This window comes from Oryza brachyantha, chromosome 3, assembly GCF_000231095.2.
Source record: "Oryza brachyantha chromosome 3, ObraRS2, whole genome shotgun sequence".
In the NCBI taxonomy this organism is placed as follows: Eukaryota; Viridiplantae; Streptophyta; class Magnoliopsida; order Poales; family Poaceae; genus Oryza; species Oryza brachyantha.
In genome coordinates, this window is record NC_023165.2 from 840,631 (window position 1) to 860,079 (window position 19,449).

General features: G+C 39.6%; 3 protein-coding genes across 6 annotated transcripts; 2 read left to right on the plus strand and 1 right to left on the minus strand.

Moving 5' to 3' along the window:
• The first annotated feature begins 239 nt into the window (after positions 1-239).
• LOC102717876 (NAC domain-containing protein 86-like) lies at positions 240-7,969 on the plus strand. Its single transcript, XM_006649226.3, has 10 exons — positions 240-325; positions 610-679; positions 2,778-2,886; positions 2,986-3,508; positions 3,609-3,927; positions 5,450-5,727; positions 5,937-6,293; positions 6,405-6,815; positions 6,912-6,993; positions 7,101-7,969. Exons 5-10 carry the CDS (start codon positions 3,771-3,773, stop codon positions 7,766-7,768), a joined length of 1,953 nt encoding a protein of 650 aa, XP_006649289.1. The 5' UTR covers positions 240-325; positions 610-679; positions 2,778-2,886; positions 2,986-3,508; positions 3,609-3,770; the 3' UTR covers positions 7,769-7,969.
• Positions 7,970-10,258: 2,289 nt separating this feature from the next.
• On the plus strand, positions 10,259-13,802 carry LOC102715836. Of its 3 annotated transcripts, none has more exons than XM_006650919.3 (11): positions 10,259-10,568; positions 10,665-10,767; positions 11,114-11,127; positions 11,424-11,636; positions 11,727-11,798; positions 12,167-12,256; positions 12,334-12,372; positions 12,475-12,579; positions 12,864-13,029; positions 13,191-13,300; positions 13,403-13,802. In XM_006650919.3, the coding sequence occupies exons 1-11, from the start codon at positions 10,311-10,313 to the stop codon at positions 13,487-13,489; spliced, it is 1,257 nt and encodes a 418-aa protein (XP_006650982.2). In that variant the 5' UTR covers positions 10,259-10,310; the 3' UTR covers positions 13,490-13,802. The 3 variants fall into 3 exon arrangements, with proteins under 3 accessions (XP_006650982.2, XP_040378092.1, XP_015690381.1); XM_040522158.1 differs by having other exon boundaries at positions 11,481-11,636; XM_015834895.2 differs by having other exon boundaries at positions 13,366-13,436.
• A 75-nt stretch (positions 13,803-13,877) lies between these two features.
• On the minus strand, positions 13,878-17,111 carry LOC102716111 (ALA-interacting subunit 5-like). 2 transcript variants are annotated; one of them, XM_015834842.2, is made up of 9 exons: positions 16,973-17,111; positions 16,342-16,396; positions 16,182-16,240; positions 16,010-16,084; positions 15,813-15,920; positions 15,573-15,643; positions 15,015-15,315; positions 14,613-14,905; positions 13,878-14,201 (listed from the first exon to the last, which is right to left on the minus strand). In XM_015834842.2, exons 2-9 carry the CDS (start codon positions 16,394-16,396, stop codon positions 14,141-14,143), a joined length of 1,023 nt encoding a protein of 340 aa, XP_015690328.1. In that variant the 5' UTR covers positions 16,973-17,111; the 3' UTR covers positions 13,878-14,140. The 2 variants fall into 2 exon arrangements, with proteins under 2 accessions (XP_015690328.1, XP_015690329.1); XM_015834843.2 differs by having other exon boundaries at positions 16,964-17,111.
• Between the last annotated feature and the right edge of the window lie 2,338 nt (positions 17,112-19,449).

The window sequence follows — 19,449 nt, forward strand, 5'->3', positions numbered from 1 at the left end:
ACTGATTCTTGCACTCACTATGGTCAGCTAATCAGAGATTGTAAACCATGTGAAAGCCTCACGTAGTGGCTGGACATGACATAAGCAAAATGTTTGCAAATTGCAAGTTGTCTAAACTACTTTACTTTACAGGGTACTTATGTCCTTATGGATTTTAATCACCAGTCAAGAAAATGACACTGGTGGGAACTGAATTTGTGATTTTGGACTGCTACAGGAGAAATACGAACTTTGTGTCTTATGGATTGATTGGCAGGAACTGTCTACAATGGAAACAGATAAAGTTTTCTGCACTGGTTATATTATCATCATAATATTTCTTCAGGTATTCAGATTTCTTTCCTTCTTTGGGTACAAGACGATTCTTGTAGAAGGTAAGATACTTGAACAAGGGCCTACTTTTTGGGCTTTCAAAAGTTGGGAGGCTAAGGGTGGCCTATCCTTTCGGCTACACTGTTGTGTTTTTTTTCGTTGTGATTCCTCTTCTCCTATAATCAGAACCGACACTGCATTCAGCTCTGCAACCTTTGTGATTAAATAACTTTTGTGAAATGCTTTTGAATGGAATATATCTCAGCATATCTTAATTCTAACTATTTCCATATCCAGGTTGAAGTACTTTGCTTGGCTTTGGCAGAGACCACCGATCTATCCATGGATGACAATGTGGGCACTCAAGGTCTTGATCCCAACACCCCCTTAAATGTTCTGAGTTATTCCTTGGCATAACTAATCTATTACTGGTCAGTCATTTTTCATCAAAACTGTTACAGTTGCCTATCTATCTTACCTGTGTGGTGAATTGTTTAGTCCTCAGAGGAAATAGATAGAGAGTGATAGTTTTTAGCCAGTTTTGCCAATATCTCAAATTACGGTGTGATGCTTAAGATAAACGATCTTTCAAAAAGATTCAAGTGGAAGATTATTTCTCAAAACAAAGGTAGACTGTATGTCATGAAAATACAAGGACTGCAAGACAAACAGCTCGCTAATCATTAGTTTGATCAGAGTGTAATTTGTCTCTGGCAATCTGTCATCATTGTGAAGATATATTAGCTGATTTGCTGGGTCCAGGTGGGCTAAATTCTCCCTTTATCTGCTCTTATTCCTTAAAAGCCATGTGAAGTTGTGGAGATTTGTGCCTCCTTTACTAATCAAGCTGGCTGATCGTACTTTACCATTTCATAATATTAAGTATTACTAATCACTGCACTTTTAGATTTTAAATAGATTGTGTCATGTGTGCCATTCCTGTTCACTCTAAGCTGTCGGATCGACCGACTTGTGTTACCATTCATGTCACATTGGGCACCTCCTTCCTTTTTTTGGCACCAGTGCAACAAATCATAGGCTCAGGTAAAGTTTTGCCCTGCGTATTTCCTAATGTTAATGTACTTGTACATGATACGCTGGAGGTAGGAGGGAGGTACATACGTAGAATAGCTTCCGATGGGATGGTTTTGGAGATACTCGCTGTGTGGGGTGGGGAGAAGCATAAACTCGAAAAGGGGAAAGGAACCTAAAGCTGGGCGGATGGATTGATAAAAAGGAAAAGTGGCCCACAAGCTATGCATCAGCAGCCGCAAGTTGGAAGGCCTCAAAAGCGTCCGGGACCCAGCTCTTTGCACTTGCCATGTAGGCTTAGCCGAGGAACGTGTCGAAAGCCTGGCTATCACAGTACATTTGTTGGATAACCTTTTCTTTTTGATAGTTGCTAAGAGATCATCACCATCATTGGTTCATTACATATTTACATGGGACTGGAGTACAATTCGATCATGGACCAACCAGTTGTGTTGTTCCTAACCATAGTTCAAACCCATCTTACTTAGTTATCCTATATGCTCATGTTTGTGGTATAAAATGTCTCTTTCTAGCAGTTCCTTCCCAACTTCAGTAAAAGGACGGTGGTTTGTGGATAAACTGTCTTTACTGGATACTTTAGTAAAATGAGATAACTGTGGGTCAAAATGAACAAAATCATTTTGGGTATTAGTGGGTCCTGTTTTCACCTTGGATTTCTGGTTGCTCACTAGATCCAACAGAAGCCTTTTCAGTGTGGACAGTTGTGAGCGCAATCTTTATTAGGCTCCTTTGTCTCTAGCAAATGAGCTTGCCACATTTGTCACCCTGGATGGGTGCTTGTTGCAAACTGTGAATATACGTGTCATTTGATTCCTTGATCTCAAGACCGCTGCATTTTTCATAGGAGTTGCACATAGCGGTTAGCATGTTAGAGCAAGTTCAATAGTATAGCCAACTACTGGCTTCAATTCATCTATGGTCAATTCATACAATAGTTAACTACAAAACATTAATACATGGTCCTACATGTCATATACACATTTTGTCTTGAGCCCGTGTGCAGCTGGCTATAAATTAGTAGTCCACCTTCCTTCTCTCTCCTCTCTTATTTCTTTAAAATATGCTTACAGCTAGCTTATAGGCCGGTGTTGTACCTGCTCTTATGGCTGTTGCATTTTTCATAAGATATAATGTTTATATACTATTTTCAATTGTGAACCTGCTCCTTGAATTAGTTTTCAGTGGTCTACCAGCCTTTTCTGGTCAGATACTCAGGTTTTTGTTTAGCCTGGCAGGTTTTTATGAACACTCACCAATTATAGCTTGACTTTCACTACTTGCATGTACATTCGTTCAGAGTTCTCATTGATGTTTGCACAAGATACAGAAAATGATACTATACAAACTACAGTATGCAGACTTTCGTGTAGAACTATGCAACACTAACTTTTCTCTTGACAATGTCTTAACAGAGATGACCAGCTTACTGTCGGCCTGCAGGCTGCAGCCATTAGCTCATGATCATCACATCGGTTGCCGAGCATTGGCCTCCGCTCTTGAATACCCAGAACAGAAGAACAGGTAAACTTGAGCTCAGCATTGCCTCTCAGTTGACAGACAGTTAATCAGCCCTAACAAAGTATTAGTACTATATTACAGCATTAGCTGCTAATCATGCAGGGCACACGCATCGAGGCAGGGCCCCCGGCAAAATCTACATGGGGGCGCGTGTGTGAACGTGACGTAAACCGTCAAAGGGAAGGAGGAGGCTGCCATGAGCGAAAAAAAGTACGGGAATCGAGTACCAACCTTGGGCCCCTCACTCTTTCCAACGGGAGCTGACTAGACACGGCCAAGTTGGCCCCACAAAGCAACCAATGGCATCTCTTCATCTCTGGAGCTACAGCAATTCACTTTATCAGCAGCCAAAGACAAGAAGAGAAGATTGGGATATTTCTCTATTCACCGCTAAAGCTAAACTGACAGGAGACAACAGAAAGCAAAAGCAAATTAACAGGAGAGAGACAGGGAGAGTTGAGCTTAGTATAGTATTAGTAGTAGCTTCTTGTGAAAGGTGGGAAGAATCCAAACATACATATAAAATACTCCCATAAAATCTGCTATAAAACCACGCTCCCTCCTCCTGCCCCTTTCCCTCCCTCTCTTCTTCTTCTCTCATGTGCCATTAGCCAATAGCACCAAGGTCTCCCCTCTTCCTCCTCGATCCTCTCCATTTTCTGTCTTACTTGCATGCATGATGATCCAATCTTGTTCACTCATGTCTCTGTTATTGTATGTTGCAGGTTTTTGTACATTGTAGCTCATTAATTCATTCATATAGCTATTCAAACAAGTTTGGTGGCTGTCCACATTTTAGCTTTGGATAGCCTTGCCTGCCTGCCTAGCTATAATCATCTCTTGCTGACTTGCTGTGGGAGTTTTGAGAGGAAGGCCAGAGGAAGCATATGGCGCCTGTGAGTTTGCCTCCAGGTTTCAGGTTCCACCCAACAGATGAGGAGCTAATCATCTACTACCTTAAGCGGAAGATCAATGGGAGACAGATAGAGCTCGAAATCATTCCAGAAGTTGATCTTTACAAGTGCGAGCCTTGGGATCTTCCAGGTATGTTCTTACTGTGCTTGTTGTAGTGATGTTTATACCTAGTTTTTGTTTTGCTTGTTGGTGGGAGAAGTTAGCATTCCGTAGACCATGCTAGGACACATATTTCAATCCAACCCTATTTCCATGCAAGTATTTATCACCAATTGGCGCTTCTATAAGTTATATATCATTAGCTTGCTATATAGGCGTAGCAGTTTCTTTCCTTCTCTAAGGGTAGGAGAAGCAGTTTCATGATTAACTACACGGAGAAATAAGTAATGGTAATTAAGGAGTAGTCCGGTTAATGATGAAATATCTTAATTCATATGAGATTTTTGTGCAAGTGCCATATGAACAAGTTTTTAGTTTGTATGCATGAGTTAAAATTCAGGCTATCAATATCTATAGGCAAACATGCACCTTTATTGTTCTCCAAGGAAAGCACATATATAGGTACAGTATGTTTATTGGGTGCCGTGTTATGGATACATTAAGCAATCTTATTCAATTATTATACGATTACGCCTCCCCAAGAAACACCAATGCCTACATTTGAGGAAAGAATAACCACATGTTCCCTTCTTGATGAGCACTTCATCGAGCTATTGTAGTTGAAAACTTGAAATGCATGTAACAATAATCACTAATTCTGATTATAAATGTGGTAGCTTTTATCTGTTGCTTAGTTTTTATTTCACAAAAGTATGAAAGAGATTTCCATGATTAACTCAGTACATTTTGGTACCATTTGAATTTCTAGTTGTATCGAGCATATTTCGATATTTCTTTCTCTGTATATAAAATCAAGCATTGTCAAAAGCCATGTTTCACTGTCATAGCTTTGTGTGAAAACAAGATTAATCATACCGTGAAATTTGCTTTACTTCCAAACATCTTATGCACACCGAAAGGAGGGATATTGATAGATCTTGGTCCTTTTGTCAAAAGAAATTTATCTTGAAAAGAAATGTCAAAATTCTGCCAAGTGTAAAGGTGACACTATATATACCTCCATCCATGCAGATAGTTGTAATGGAAAATAAATCCTTTATATCAGTAACATCAAAGTTAAAGTTTATATGTTTTGGACCATGTCACAATCACAGAGATTTGACGAAAAGATATATTCTCTCTTTATCCACTTGCTGTTTGCTTTGATAGTTTACTTACATATATACCATGTAGCGTTCAACATTCTAAGAAGTGAGTGCTGTAAAAAAATATAATAAAAAGATGAAATAATGATTAGTCCTTTTTTCTTTGGGTGGCAAAATAAAGGATGAACTTAAGAAAGGGGCTTGTGATGAACATATAAGTCAAGAAGATGAACAAAAGCTGCACAGCATCCAAGAGATATAAAGTGATCTCGGTCTAGTTTTCTTTTCAGCTATGGTGGGCTATCATGCTAAATAGTCATATCTTAATTGTGTCATTAGATCCAATGATGATAGTATACAAGTACTCATATAGAAGCGTAATATCTACGCTGCATGATTATGTATTTGTATGTATGATATCCCCTGACTGAATGTTCACTATCCAGAAAAATCATTTCTTCCAAGTAAAGATCTCGAATGGTACTTCTTCAGCCCTAGAGACCGCAAGTACCCAAATGGATCAAGAACAAACCGTGCAACAAAAGCCGGATACTGGAAGGCAACTGGAAAAGATCGAAAAGTGAACTCGCAGAGGCGTGCAGTTGGTATGAAGAAGACTCTTGTGTATTACCGTGGTCGAGCCCCACATGGTTCTCGCACCGACTGGGTCATGCACGAGTACCGCCTCGATGAGAGGGAATGTGAGACTGACACTGGCTTACAGGTGTGTTATTATTCCTCCTAGCGTGTTTTTGAATCTATAACCGTAATACATGGACTAACCATTTATATAACATATACATAGTATGATTTATTCATAAATATAGTATGGTTATAGATTTTCTGAGACTATAGACGAAGAGTACAGTGTATGCTACTAGCTGCCTGACAGATGAGGCCTCAACCTCTTTGCATTTGTGTATCTATATGTAGGATGCATACGCTTTGTGCCGGGTATTCAAGAAGACAGCGCCCGGGCCGAAGATCATAGAGCATTATGGTGTGGTGCACCACCATGCCGAGCAACCTCAATGGATGACGAGCAATGTCGACCGCTCCCCAACACTGGAAGTGTCGTTTGATGGAAGAGGTGATGACTTTGAGAGCAGCGGCTTCTCTTTCCCGACAGAGACGCCAATGGACTCCATGCACGGTGGGTTCGGGATGCAGATGAGTGCACCTCACGAGGATGGAAAATGGATGCAGTTTCTGAGTGAAGACGCCTTTAACGCCACCAATCCATTCATGACGAACCCAGTTGCAGCCAACTTTTCATGCCTTCCATCCAAGGTACATATACATAGTAAAAATAAAATGATTCTTATTTAGCAGCTGGTACAGATGACATACTCGATCAGACAATGAATTCTTACCGATGCAATTATGTTCATATATATGCAGGTGGATGTTGCACTGGAATGTGCCAGGCTGCAGCACAGGCTCACCTTGCCTCCCTTGGAGGTGGAGGACTTCCCACAGGACGTCAGCCTTGACACGAAGACGGGCATCCTCCGCAGTAACCCCAACGAAGTTGACATTCTTCAAGAATTCCTGTCAGTTGCGACAGCCTCTCAGGAGCTAATTAATGGCTCCAGTAGCTACCCTGATATGTGGTTAGGAGCTAGCACAAGCAGTGCTAGCTACATCAACGAATTGTCCTCTCTAGTTGAGATGGGCGGCATTGGCACTTCTAACCACAGCGAATCCGCGAGGCTACAGGTCGAGATCACTGACATGGAAGTGTTCAAGGACGAGAAGAAGAGGGTGGAGAACCTTAGAGGAATTAAGCTGGTGAACAATGACCTTGGGGAGGTAATTAATTGTTTGCATAAAACTTATTCAAGTATATTCTCATTATTATGCTATTCATGAGACTGATTGCATGCATGATTCCTATCGCCAAAGCAGATCGTTGTAGAAGGAGATGAAAACAATCTAACACAAGCCATCGTTGCACAGTATCCTATAAAAGACACTGCTGACAATTCAGGTATGTAATATTTGATTCTGTGTTCAGAAGCAACTTAAGCCATATGCCGTGCTTGATGCAGGCATGCAGAGAGTTCATGCACGCACTAACTCAGAGCTAGATTGCAGGAGAAGCCGGTCATCGCATGACCGATCCCACTGACGTAGGCGGCATCGACACTGCCCCCATCTTCTCGCAATCTCAACCTGATGACTTTGCTACTGGTTTCGAGGACGTCAACCCTGATGCAACCTTCGATCTGTACGAGAAGGTTGACGTCAACCATGGCCTATTCGTTTCAAGGGTCGGTGCGGCAAAGACATTCTTCCACCGCATCGAGCCATCGAAGAAGGTCAGCTTCCACTCGAACCCAGCAGCAAGTGCCGTCAGCAAGGCGACCGAGAAGTTCCATTTCCCCATTCTTACGACCAAAGTTAGTGGTAGGGTTTCCATTTTTAGCAAGTTCAAGGCACTCATAAGGGACAAGTTGTTCTTGATGAGGCCGTCATCCTCATACCAAAGGTTGGGCAGCAGCAAAGAAACAACAGTGAGTGAGCTGCTGCAGATTGTGTCACTCCTTTTAGCACCAAAGCAAGTCACAGGCCCTACTGAGCAAGAGCTGGTCAAGAAGAAGGCAAAGGAAGTGATGAAGCCAGGATGGGGTCGTGATGGAAGCAACAAATTGTGGCTTCCGCTCTCCAAAGGGAAGGGCATTTCCAGCATGTTTTTGAGTGGGAAATGGACGTTTCTAACCTCCGCGTTGGCCATCCGCACTCCAGCCGAGTGCGATCACTAAAAGGTCTTATTCCATGACTGTTATATAATCTGCTATAACCTCAGTAGCTAGCTAGCTAGTGCATGAAGAGAAGGTTAACATTAATTAACTGCCTTCGTGTCACAATATTAACTGGTGTATAACTGGAGAATGTATGTCATTAATATTGTTTGTACGTCATCCCTGCTAAATCTAACCCTGGTGTATCATAATTGTTTGAAAGTGCAAATACAGATGTATACATATACATATATATACATATATATATATATATATATATATATATATATATATATATATATATATATATATAGACACACACACACACACACACACACAACATGTACACACATAATGTTCAATATTTATTGTTTCATTCGCGGTTGATCGGCCGAGCATCTCTGAATGGCTTGATTATGATTGGCATTGTATTGATAGTCTTCCGAATCATGGCCAATACTCAGCCTCGTCGGCCTATAAAGCACAATGTCTGGGCTCCATCGCCACTAAATTCAACAGCATAAACTGGAAGATGTGGGCCCCACCAAAATGTAAATTCTTTGCATGGCTAGTGATCCAGAATAGAGTATGGACTTCGGATCGGCTCGAAGCTAGAGGGTGGCCAAACAATGGTTCATGCCCGCTACGTCGTTTAACAAATGAATCAGCAATCCATCTACTTGTGCACTGCAGATACACAAAGCGGATTTGGAGAATGGTGGCTACATGGCTAGCTTACCAGCAATTAGACCCGTCTCACTGGGGCGCAGCGCAGAGTGTCCAAGATTGGTGCGAGATGACCTCCGATATGCAGGGGATCCTATGAAAAAGACTGCAAACACTTCTGCTAATTGTTTAGGAAATCTGGAAAGAAAGAAATCACCGTGTTTTCGACCATAATGAGACAACTACCTTTGGCCTCATGACAAGAATAGAAGAGGAGGCAAGAACCTGGACATTAGCCGGAGCCAAAAAAACTTAGAGATCTGTTGCCTTATACCTTGTAATCAGAAACTAGTCTATCTTTTCCTGTTTATCCCCTAGGGGTTAACACTTTTTCTCCCTCTTTATCAATGAAATAGCACCACCTCGTGCTAATTCCCTTAGAAAAAAAAGGATAGTCTTCCGAATGAGATATCTCTTGACAGTGGCGGACGCAGGAGTTTTGGTATAGGAATTGGGGATAGAGTAATTGAAACATTTGCACTGTGCTAAAAACTAATGCTTCATGGTATAAAAATAGAGTACTATATATATATTTCTTATAAGGGAAACTAAAGTCAATTTTATATAAAAAATAGCTAAGAAATTTGTGATGCTATCCAGATATTGAGGGATGCTTCACCACCAACTTATATACATTCCATACATGTTTCTGATGTGAGAACTTATTTCATGACAGATATATGTCATAAATTTATATATACAAAATCCATCAGGATGTCTCTTCACGAGTGTAGTTAATTTCCTCAAGAAATGTCAATTTGAATTGAACATTAAACTACTGAAATATGGGAAATTTTCGCTACGAAAGTAGTTCATAATGTACTGACGTTGACATTCTCCAACGATGCATAATGCAAACAAAAAATAATTTATGAAAGTCGAGTGCTAAAAAATAAACTCCAGTGAAAAAATCTTAAAATCAATCATAAATTTAAGATTAAAAATTTGAATTTTGTCTTATAATAAGCATAAGAAAAATGAATAAGAAAAACGAAAAAATAGAGGTATCTTTGTACTCAGTGCCAGCGCCACGCGGGTATGGTGCACAGATGTGCAGGCCGGCCGGCATTGTGTCCAAATGTATGATCGGTGTGAATTTCGGCCAAACAAATGATTATTCTGACCCAACTAATGATGTATACATGTGTAGTACTTATTAAAGCATACTAGATTATTTCCAAAATTTATGGAGGTACATCTGTACTACCGTGTCCTATTATAAGTTCATCATTGCTTCGTCCAGTAAACATGTAGTACTAGTACATAAATATGATGTGAATTAACGCCCTTAGTTTTTAGACGTATAAGCTTAAATTTAAAATTTTAACCATAAATTATTTATGAGTTATTTATGATATTTTTTCATCATAATTTATCTTCTAGAATTTACTTTTAAATCACTACGAATACATATATAAAGTTTTATTTATAAATTATTTTTTTAAATATGCAGTTTGTTTTTCAAAAAAAAAATCAAACAACCACCGTAGCTGCATGCTAGTCTTCAACACGGATCCTTCGCCTATTTATTGGAGTAGCCTACACGTGGGTCCAAGCCTCCACACCCTTCTCAGAGCATGGAGATGGAAAGGAATAATGGATCATCCTGCATCTCACGAGAATCCTACCAATTCCGCGCCGTGACAAAAGAGGCCGCCGCTCTCCAGCTCTTGCTCCGAGTAACAACAGCACACCTGTCAGTCACGTACGGCCTCTCGCTCGCTCACGGGCAAGCGAAATGAACAGCAGCAGATTTCATAGGCCTCTTGCTCGGGTTGCACATGCCAAAACGAAACGAAACAAAAGAGAAGAGAGAAGCAATGGCCAGCTCAGTCTGATGGCCACTTCCAGTGGGAAGAGATCAGTGATGGGTTATAGGCGTAGTAGCTGCCTGCAGGCGGTGGTGCTGTGCCAGCTGCTCTTGCCGTCGACGCACATCGCTGCGGCGGCGGGGAAGCCGAAGGCGGCGGCGCCGCCGGCGGTGGCCGGGCCGGTGTCCAAGGTGGAGGACGCCACCAGGTTCCAGATATACTACGGCCAGAGCTTCAAGGTCGTCAAGAACAACTGGAACGGCAAGAGCTACCTTCTCATGCAGGTATGTGTTGTGCGTGAATCCTAGCCTTTTTCTCAGCCCATATTGGCACATCAAACTCTCTGCTGATGAAGTTTTGGAGCTTGGTGAGCTGTGTAGAACACGTCCAAGATGGCGACCAAGACCAAGTATTGCACTGGGAGGATCAAGTCGTTCGTTATCCCTCTTGCCAATTACTCCGTCGACACCACGGCTTCTCCAGGTAGAAAGCAGTCAAGCACACCATGTATTTGTGCAATTCATTGATGCGACAAATTCACTATTATATTGGCCATTCGATTTTAATATGTATATGAAGTATGAACTAGCAGACTCTGCATTTCAATTCGAAACTTCTCTGTTCAGACATCGCGCCATAGTTTGCAACAGTATAATGCAACATTGCGAACAGCACCATAAAAAGTTCAGTATCTTAGTTCACAATTATGCATCCTTTCATTCAACTCCTTCAAATCTCCAATTTGAAGTATTTCCAAATGCCTTCTTTTTCTAGACAACATAGGGAACTGATCAGATTAATATTTTACTTTTTCCAATTTCTTCTGCAGTATCATTCTTTGAGGTGAGCAATGCTGGACAGATTAAGAGTACTGTGTCCATTGGATCCTTGTGCGGCCACAAAACACGAGCTAAGATCTCAGCCATACAAATAACAGGATCTCCAGTGCAACCCATTTTCTTCTATTCTAGAATGAGGATAGGAGATAGCATTCTCTATCTGTGCAGTCCTAGACAATGAAGCAAAGCCACAACTGAAACTGAAAAGGAGAAACAATATCATCTGTAGAATTAAATGCCTCTTGCATATGACTATCATATTCATTGAGCACTGCAGCACTTTTTTCACATTCGATGCAGCTACTTGGAGTACTACAAAACTTGAAGGGGATAACATCTGATCAAATTGCCTCCCAGTGTGTGCTCCAATCATATGCAAGTGGAAATGTCCAACTTATTAACAAGACTGACGCACAGATACTCACGCAATTTAGTGCACATTTCATGAGCACTACAGATGAAGGCTGCAATTTCGCAGCTTATGTACCCTCTGAAGAGGCCACACCATTGCAGGTAAGCAAAAACCGGAATTTCTCTGTGCTCTGTTTGGAAGATTACAACACTCAGATACACTAATATTGTGTCTCAAACGTCTATGTCCAGAGGGCTGAGTGGATCAAGTACTTGGGAGCTTTCACAAATTCTGAAGACAGGGCTAACACAGTATATGACGCAGTTAAGCCAATCAATTTAAGTTCATTTGCATTCATACGATCATGGAAGAACATTGTTATTTACACATTCATAGTACAACAATACTACTACAGTACCACTCTAAAGTAACGTTAGTTTCAGTAGCATAGAGAAAATAGATTTAAGACCACTACTGTTTGCAAAATTCAATCAAGTACTCCCTCCATTCCAAATTATAAAATGTTTTGGCCCTATCTAGATTTATCCATAGATCAATGAATATGTTTCATATATGTGTTTAGATTCATTAATATCCATATGAATCTAAGTATGACTAGAACATCTTGTAATATGAAACAGAAGTAATACCTACAAACAATTTACCTAATTTATCTAGTATGTCGATGCAGATAAAGACAAACTATTTATGCTTAAGCAAAGCAGCTGCAAATCTTAGCACAAGATTCAAACCTATAGTGGCATGGGTTGAATTCACACAGGTATGCACTTCTACTGAAATAAAAGCATCAGTTTTATGGTCCATATAAGCAACTTTATGTTCCTTCTACCACTGTAGGGTATGTGGACATTTGTTAGTGAAGGTTGGATTGTACAGGTAACGTCATTTGTTTATTCGGCATTTTGAACATAAAACTGTCAAATAAACAAAAGAAATGCAGACAACTCATGTGACTATTGGCATTTATTCCATAAGCAGTATGTCACAGATGCAGGAGCAGAGGTTGTTGATGCAACTATTACTAATAGGAGATTCAACGTTTCAGATCCAGAGGATATGGACAACTTCCATGCTATTCTTTGTGTGAGTATCAATAACACATAACTGTCAGAATAATCATCCGTCTCACTGCTTCGCATGATGCAGTAAAGATCCATCGTTTCTTTTTGGGACAATACAGAATAATTGTTTTAACATTGTAAAAACAATAGAGAATAATTGCTTTAACATAGTAAAAACAATGTCAGAATGCTAATACTGGATAAAATATTTCTATGAAACACCAGAGATTTTAATATTTCACAAATGTTTTCAATGACTCACTTGTTTAGCATCTAACTTTATGCTTTGGTTTATGTATATTTCAGACAGTTGATGTGGTCATAGATCAGACATATGCTTCAGAGCCTGCAGAGTACAAACTATCCACGTTCTTGGAGAGCATTAATGTGGACCGTGACTCTTGTTTTAGTTTTGTTGCCAACCGTAGCATATGGAGATTTGATAAAAGAATAGGATATTCCAAGAAACTTGGTAATGGAAGTTTTCTTTATTGTTTCTCTATGCTCTACCGTATACACTAGCTCTGCTGATACAGCTTTTCTTTTTGGAAAAAAAACATGCCTGAACTCCAGTGCCATGCTTTCAAACTATGTAACTGTCTAATGGAGTTTTGCCTTTCTTCTATTTTTAAGATTGGTTTGACGGAGCTATCTCCCAGCCCCAGCTGGTTCTTGCTGATCTAATAGAAATTCTCTTCCCAACGGGGAACTACACAACAATTTACTTCAGGAATCTAATGAAGGTATTGCTGCTAATGTCCAGGCCAACTGTTTTTCTCTCCATTAAACTAATTCACATGCACTCCAGATCAAGGTTACTGATCAGTAAAGCAATGATTACTCAGGACGAAGGGGTCACTGAAGTTGTCCCTGAAATGTGCAGTAGAAGCATATCAACTCCCATGGAGCCAACTATCTTGCCCTGCCAATGATGACCTATGGATATGAAGACAGAGAACCTTACAGCTACTGTAGCCACAAATATGTGGCAATTAATTGCTGGGTCCATTCCAGGTTGCTGATAAAGCGATTTGAAGTTTTAAACAAAGCAGACTAGATTGCATATTTGAGAAAGAATCATGGTGACAAATGAATGTCAACCTTGTAATGTATAAGGAAAATTTATGTACCTATCTCATATTTTCACAATGAAAAAATTGTTTCTAACATGGTATTTCAATTTTTATTATCTTGAATAATCTTTCCTAACTATAGTAAGGCTGAGGTACTAACTGTTGTAATTTCAGCTAATATTAGTACAATATTTAGGTTACGTTGTGTGACACAGATAGGAAACTATGAAAGCAGGCACTGAAATAATGAGAAATATAAATATTTGATACTATAGTTCAGCTTTTGGTTAATATATAGTCAGAAATAAGTTGAACTCCTGTTCTTGTCAAGTAAAATTGGAGTCAACAGACTACACTGTCTCATGTATTCTGATGGCTATGGACCTATCACAAACATGTTAAATAGGAATGGTAACATCATCCGTAGATTCAAGTAGAGGAATTTCACATTTTTACCCATTGAAATGCTCCTTTATTAAATTTATATATCAGAAAAGAAATTCCAGTCTATTAGTTTGGATGGTCCGGGGTATCTCTATTCCATGACAAGTACGAGGGATCGCCAAGAGTCCTGAAAAGAATCAAGGATGATTTTATTAATGCAACATTTAGAATTTAGAATTTACAAACATCTACTGATTCTTCCAAAAAACAAAACAAATATGGTATGTTTAGCATTATCAGCCATGTTAATGCTGCACATTGAATAACGCTGGTCTCTAGAGCTCAGGTTTACTACTGTAAGTCAACGTTGAAATAAATATAGTTCTTTAAAGCATTTTCATACCAACATTAGCTAAAGTCACGAAGTGTTTCAATTACATAATCCGGTAAAATTGCATTGAAGTAACAGAATAGCAGGCTCCCCGTGAAGGGGTCATGTGAGAGGGAGGTAAGCCTCAAAACATGCATGTGGGGCGGTGTGCAGTACCATATAGTAGCTAGCACATTATGCCATCAAGACAACAACAACATGGCATACCTTGGCTTAACCATGTAGAGAAGAACAACGAAGCCCACTGCAAGGAAAATGCATAGGACTCCTATAGTCAGATATGCAACACCGATGAAGTTATTTTTGCCTCCAATCCAAGAAGTTGTTGAAAGGACCAAAGCTTTTGACCCTCCAAAACTATATGTGTTATAGTTATTTTGTATAATCACTGTTACTTGATCATTTGCCATGATATCTGTCTCAATTCTACCATAGAGCTTTCTGAAAGTTGGGAGTGCAGCGGTTCTCATCCAAACAATGAGGTCTTCTTGCTCGCTTAACTAAATTAATGACAGCAAAGACATGAAAGAGAAAATGCCAATGAGATGAAAATGTATGAAATAAAGATAACGAAATATGCCATGTTGTAGATAAGGGAAAAACACATACTGGTATGCTCTCATTTAGTTTAGCACCACCTATAAGACTGCCCTTCTGAAAATTACTTGGATAAATATCACTGCCAAATTTACTAGTCTTGTCACTCTTCCAGGCTATGTCCTTTTTATTCACTTCAATGGCCTTCTTGTTCACCGAAATTTTATACGTATCATTGAACATGCTCCAAGCTATAAGGCCACATGGAACAATCGGAGCACCATCAACAGTATTACCTTCAGGATCACAATCTTTTGTCAAGTGCACAGCATTCTTATACCGCAACTGTTTATCGCTTCGACTTTTCACATACCTGGGAAAAGAAGGCAACAATTGGTCACATTATATCAGCACAATTCATGAAGACAGGATGCTCCCAAAGTCAACATAATGTGTATGCTAATGCCAGATTGAAATGAGTACACATAATTCAATTCAAACAATGTCCAGTAAGAATGCATTGAATTTAGGGATCACAAGGTAAAGATATAGATAATTCCATATTTCTTCTAAATCCTGGACTGGGAATAAAAAAGGAAGTAATTGTGAAGCATATGATGCCAGAATTACCGTCGATGGTTTTGATAGAAGTCACCGATCTGGTAATATATCTGGATTGGGCTCTTCATATGTTTAGGCACCTAATGCATACAACAAGAAGATAATTAAGCACAGTTTTTTTTTTCTTTGGCAAGAACATTTTAATGCAAATTTCTAGGAGATGGAAAACTGCATCTTAATGACATAGAGCAATAGGCCAAACATGACAAGTAACAAGCAAAGTTATTTCATATTTCATTCCATACTCACAGTTAATGTTCTTGTGCATGTCTTGTCAGTTTTTGTGTTCTGTATGAACCCAACCTTGTCACTCATGGGCACACAGTTTGTGTCATATCTATCCACCAGTTCGACAATCTACATTGTACCAAAGTTACAGAACAGACAAATGCACCATAAAAAAAACAACAGACAACAACCACCTGGCCACACAAATTTGCATTTACCTCCTGCGATGCAGATAGAGATGCAAGTCCAATTGGGACAAATATGATGCCAATCAGCAAGAAGGCAGCAACCACCTATGTATTATCGCATATCATCACACAAGACACAACTCTCATAGGTAGTAGGACATATATATTTGAAAATAGCAAAATTGGTGAATGGGCAAGTTACAATTCCAGGAGTTAGTAGTGGCTTGCACGCTGGAAGCTCCTGTTGCGTAAACTTAGAATCTGCATATAAAATAGATTATCAAACCCATGAACAATTAAAAAAAAACGTTACGCAATACTACGTGTCCAAGACCAATTAAACAATGGCAAGAAGATAGTACATTTGGGCTTATTGTTGGATTTCTGCGAGTCACCGTCCAATTCCAAAGGATCCATCTGTACGAGAAACCAAATTAGAACCAGAAACGTTCCACAATTCACACCCAAAAATGAAAAGTGAAGTAGGACTAATAAACAACTGGATTAGAGAGAACTAAGCAACAGAGAGTCTTCAGCGCCGTCGGAATCAAGCCCTGTGGAGTTTGGAGTGATCGGGACCCACGGGATATTAAACAAATCGATAGAAAAAGACGGTCTCTAATCTAATGGCCCATCAGGACATGACTGCTTCTTTCGCGCTTTATCTCCCTCCGTCCCTGTCTAAACCGTGATTACTTGATAATGATATCGTCAACCCTACCAAGACCACACACATGTACGTACGTGCGCCAAAATCCCATGGAGATTGCGACATTTCAGCGGCTGATACACCAGTACGCCACCCTAATCGCGCACAGGAAACGTAATCCCTAAGCTCACACGCATCCGCGCACTCCCGAGCCGCACCAAAATTTGCGATTACAGCCGAAGAGCAGTGAGCACAGGGGCATGCAAGGCCCGGACGGGATCGAATCGGAGAAACCGCGGAATGGATTAGAGGCGGGAGGGGATCGAAGAGCTTACGAAGCTTACCGCGGCGACCACGTCCCCTTCCCGACGAGGGGGAGGAGGAGGTGAGGCCCGGGTGGTGCGCGGCGTCCGGTCTGGGTGGGCGGTGGAGAAAGGCGGAGAGCGACGGCGAGAGAGAGAGAAGCCCCGACGAACACACGCACACCCGCAGCGATGCGGAGACGGTTTCGGTTCGGTCTCTCCCACGCAACACACGTAGCAGGTGGTGCACGGCGGCCCGGTCGGTTTCGCTGGGCCGGTGCCGCTAGTGGGCCTACTAGATGAGGCCCACTCGGGATGATTGAGGCCCATCTTACTAGGGACGGCCCGCTCTCTGTTTTGGGGGTTTTTTTGCGTTGCTGTGCTGGGCCGACAAGATTAGGCCCATTTATGTCTCTCACATGCGACATCAAGAACATGCCTCAAATCTGTGCATTACGAGGCTAGTGATAATTAGTCTCGTCTCGCTGATGGAGCAGTAGTGTTTCACTTGATTCAGAGCCGTTACTAGCAGCTCATGTCACTCACATGCACGTCAAGTTTTATTTACGTGTCTAAATTTATTAGCATTCGTATAATAAAACATATCTTTAAAGAGAAGGCAACTCTGACGTTGAATCATATTATTTCAATATGTTTGGAAGAAATATTCTTCTTTCTAGAAAAACCTTATTTATGTTATTAGTACGGTTCATTGTTTTTCTTAATCTCCTTGTAACCATATAGAAAAACTAGTGATTATTTTTAAATTTCATATTTTAACCCTGAAAAACTAACAAGTCACACATAAGCAAATCAATTTTATTAAAGGATTTCTAAATTTTATTGAATCTTATAGAAAGAGGTAAAAAAATGTATAATAATATTTCTCAATTTTCATTGAATCTCATTGAAAGATGTCCAAATTCCTTTTTAGAATATTCGGAAAATAAGGCTATTGTCGTTTTTTATTATTTTATTTATTAGTAAACACGTTGGACGATGGTGTTGGTTATTCTTCATCTATGAATATCCAAATTTTTACTCCTAATATTTCAAAAATAAAGTTCGAATTAGTATCAAGTAGTAATAATCAATTTTAGTGTTTATCTATCTATAACTTGAAAGGTTGAAATTATCACGTTAATCAAGAAGAAAAGAGAATGATTTCAATTGTTAGATCACAACATGTCTAGATTATAATAGTATAAATTGATGGATATATTTGTAAAAAGGATACGACTATGAGTTATGTATGTATGAAATCCAAACCTATAAAAATAGAATCTAAAGTTGTATATGATATCTAAAAATTATAGACAGAGATGTTAAGAGTTATATATGCAATTCAAATATACTTATGTGTATAGTTGTATTTATATAAAAATAATATTTAAGAGTTATATGTTAAATTTAAGGGTTAATTAGATCCATGCCATTATAAATTTGTCCGTTTTGAAATATGTCATTACAATTCGACTAATTGTAAAGATGCTACTATAATTTTAGAACCATTTTAGATATGTCATTTTTGGACCAAATTACCCTTGCACATGCCAAGCGCAGTAAATAGCAGATGGATAATATGGTCTAATTTTTAAAAAAAATACACCGAAAGGGTATGGAGTGGCATATTTCTAATACTTCTGAAATTATAATGTCATCTTTACATTAGTCAAATTGTAATGGTATATTTTAAAACTAGCAAATTTATAATGGCATGGATCTAATTAACCCTAAATTTAACTCTACGTAAATTATCTAAACTACGCAGAGCAATCCCCTAGTTATATTATAAAGATAGCTTTAAAGAAGGCACCATGTTTAGATCACTGTGGTTCAGATTATAATAGTATAGATTAATGGATACAATTATATACATACTATAGTTATATCTATAGAAATAGAAATGAGTTGTATACAAAATCTAAACCTATATAAATATAATTGAAGAGTTGTAATATGGCATCCAAATAAATAAAGAGTTACGAATGAAATCCAAATAAATTAAGAGTTATACATGAAATTTAAATATATTTAGAGGTAGCTATAGTGATATCTAGGTAAATAGAATTTCATAGTTGCATATTAAATCTAACTCTACGTAAATTATCTAGCTTCATGCAAAAATAAAGTGGTGGCAATCCCTAGCTTCTCTATAATCTTAAGACAAAATCTCATGGGTCATTAATGTTGATTGACAAGATCCTAAAAAAATAAGTACATGATTAAAATAATAAATCCTCAGGGGACGAGAGGAAGGAGTGGTGGTGTCTGCGTGGGCGAAGCGTCTGCATGCAGGATGTGTTCCATGGACGTGATCTCATCTGCTGCATGCCATTGGCCCATGGATGTGTTCCATGGATGTATCAGCGACCGCCGCCGGCGGCGGCGCCGACGGGGCGCGGGCGGAGGATGCGGCACTGCTCGGAGACCTTCTGCTGGAGGTAGTATGGGTGGAGGGGGTGGTCGGGGTCGAGGAAGCCCCAGCGCCGGCCGTTGCGGGTGATCTTGAGCAGCCG

What these genes read in the sequence shown, in the direction of transcription:
- LOC102717876 (XM_006649226.3), top strand. Translation starts at nt 3,771, where the DNA reads ATGGCGCCTGTGAGTTTGCCTCCAGGTTTCAGGTTCCACCCAACAGAT. An exon ending in CGAGCCTTGGGATCTTCCAG is followed by an intron (nt 3,928 to 5,449) that starts GTATGTTCTTAC and finishes TTCACTATCCAG; the next exon opens with AAAAATCATTTCTTCCAAGT. An exon ending in TGAACAATGACCTTGGGGAG is followed by an intron (nt 6,816 to 6,911) that starts GTAATTAATTGT and finishes TCGCCAAAGCAG; the next exon opens with ATCGTTGTAGAAGGAGATGA.
- LOC102715836 (XM_006650919.3), top strand. Translation starts at nt 10,311, where the DNA reads ATGGCCACTTCCAGTGGGAAGAGATCAGTGATGGGTTATAGGCGTAGT. An exon ending in CTAACACAGTATATGACGCA is followed by an intron (nt 11,799 to 12,166) that starts GTTAAGCCAATC and finishes ATGTCGATGCAG; the next exon opens with ATAAAGACAAACTATTTATG. An exon ending in CATGGGTTGAATTCACACAG is followed by an intron (nt 12,257 to 12,333) that starts GTATGCACTTCT and finishes CTACCACTGTAG; the next exon opens with GGTATGTGGACATTTGTTAG.
- LOC102716111 (XM_015834842.2), bottom strand. Translation starts at nt 16,396, where the DNA reads ATGGATCCTTTGGAATTGGACGGTGACTCGCAGAAATCCAACAATAAG. An exon ending in CACTACTAACTCCTGGAATT is followed by an intron (nt 16,085 to 16,181) that starts GTAACTTGCCCA and finishes GATAATACATAG; the next exon opens with GTGGTTGCTGCCTTCTTGCT. An exon ending in AACTAAATGAGAGCATACCA is followed by an intron (nt 14,906 to 15,014) that starts GTATGTGTTTTT and finishes TCATTAATTTAG; the next exon opens with TTAAGCGAGCAAGAAGACCT.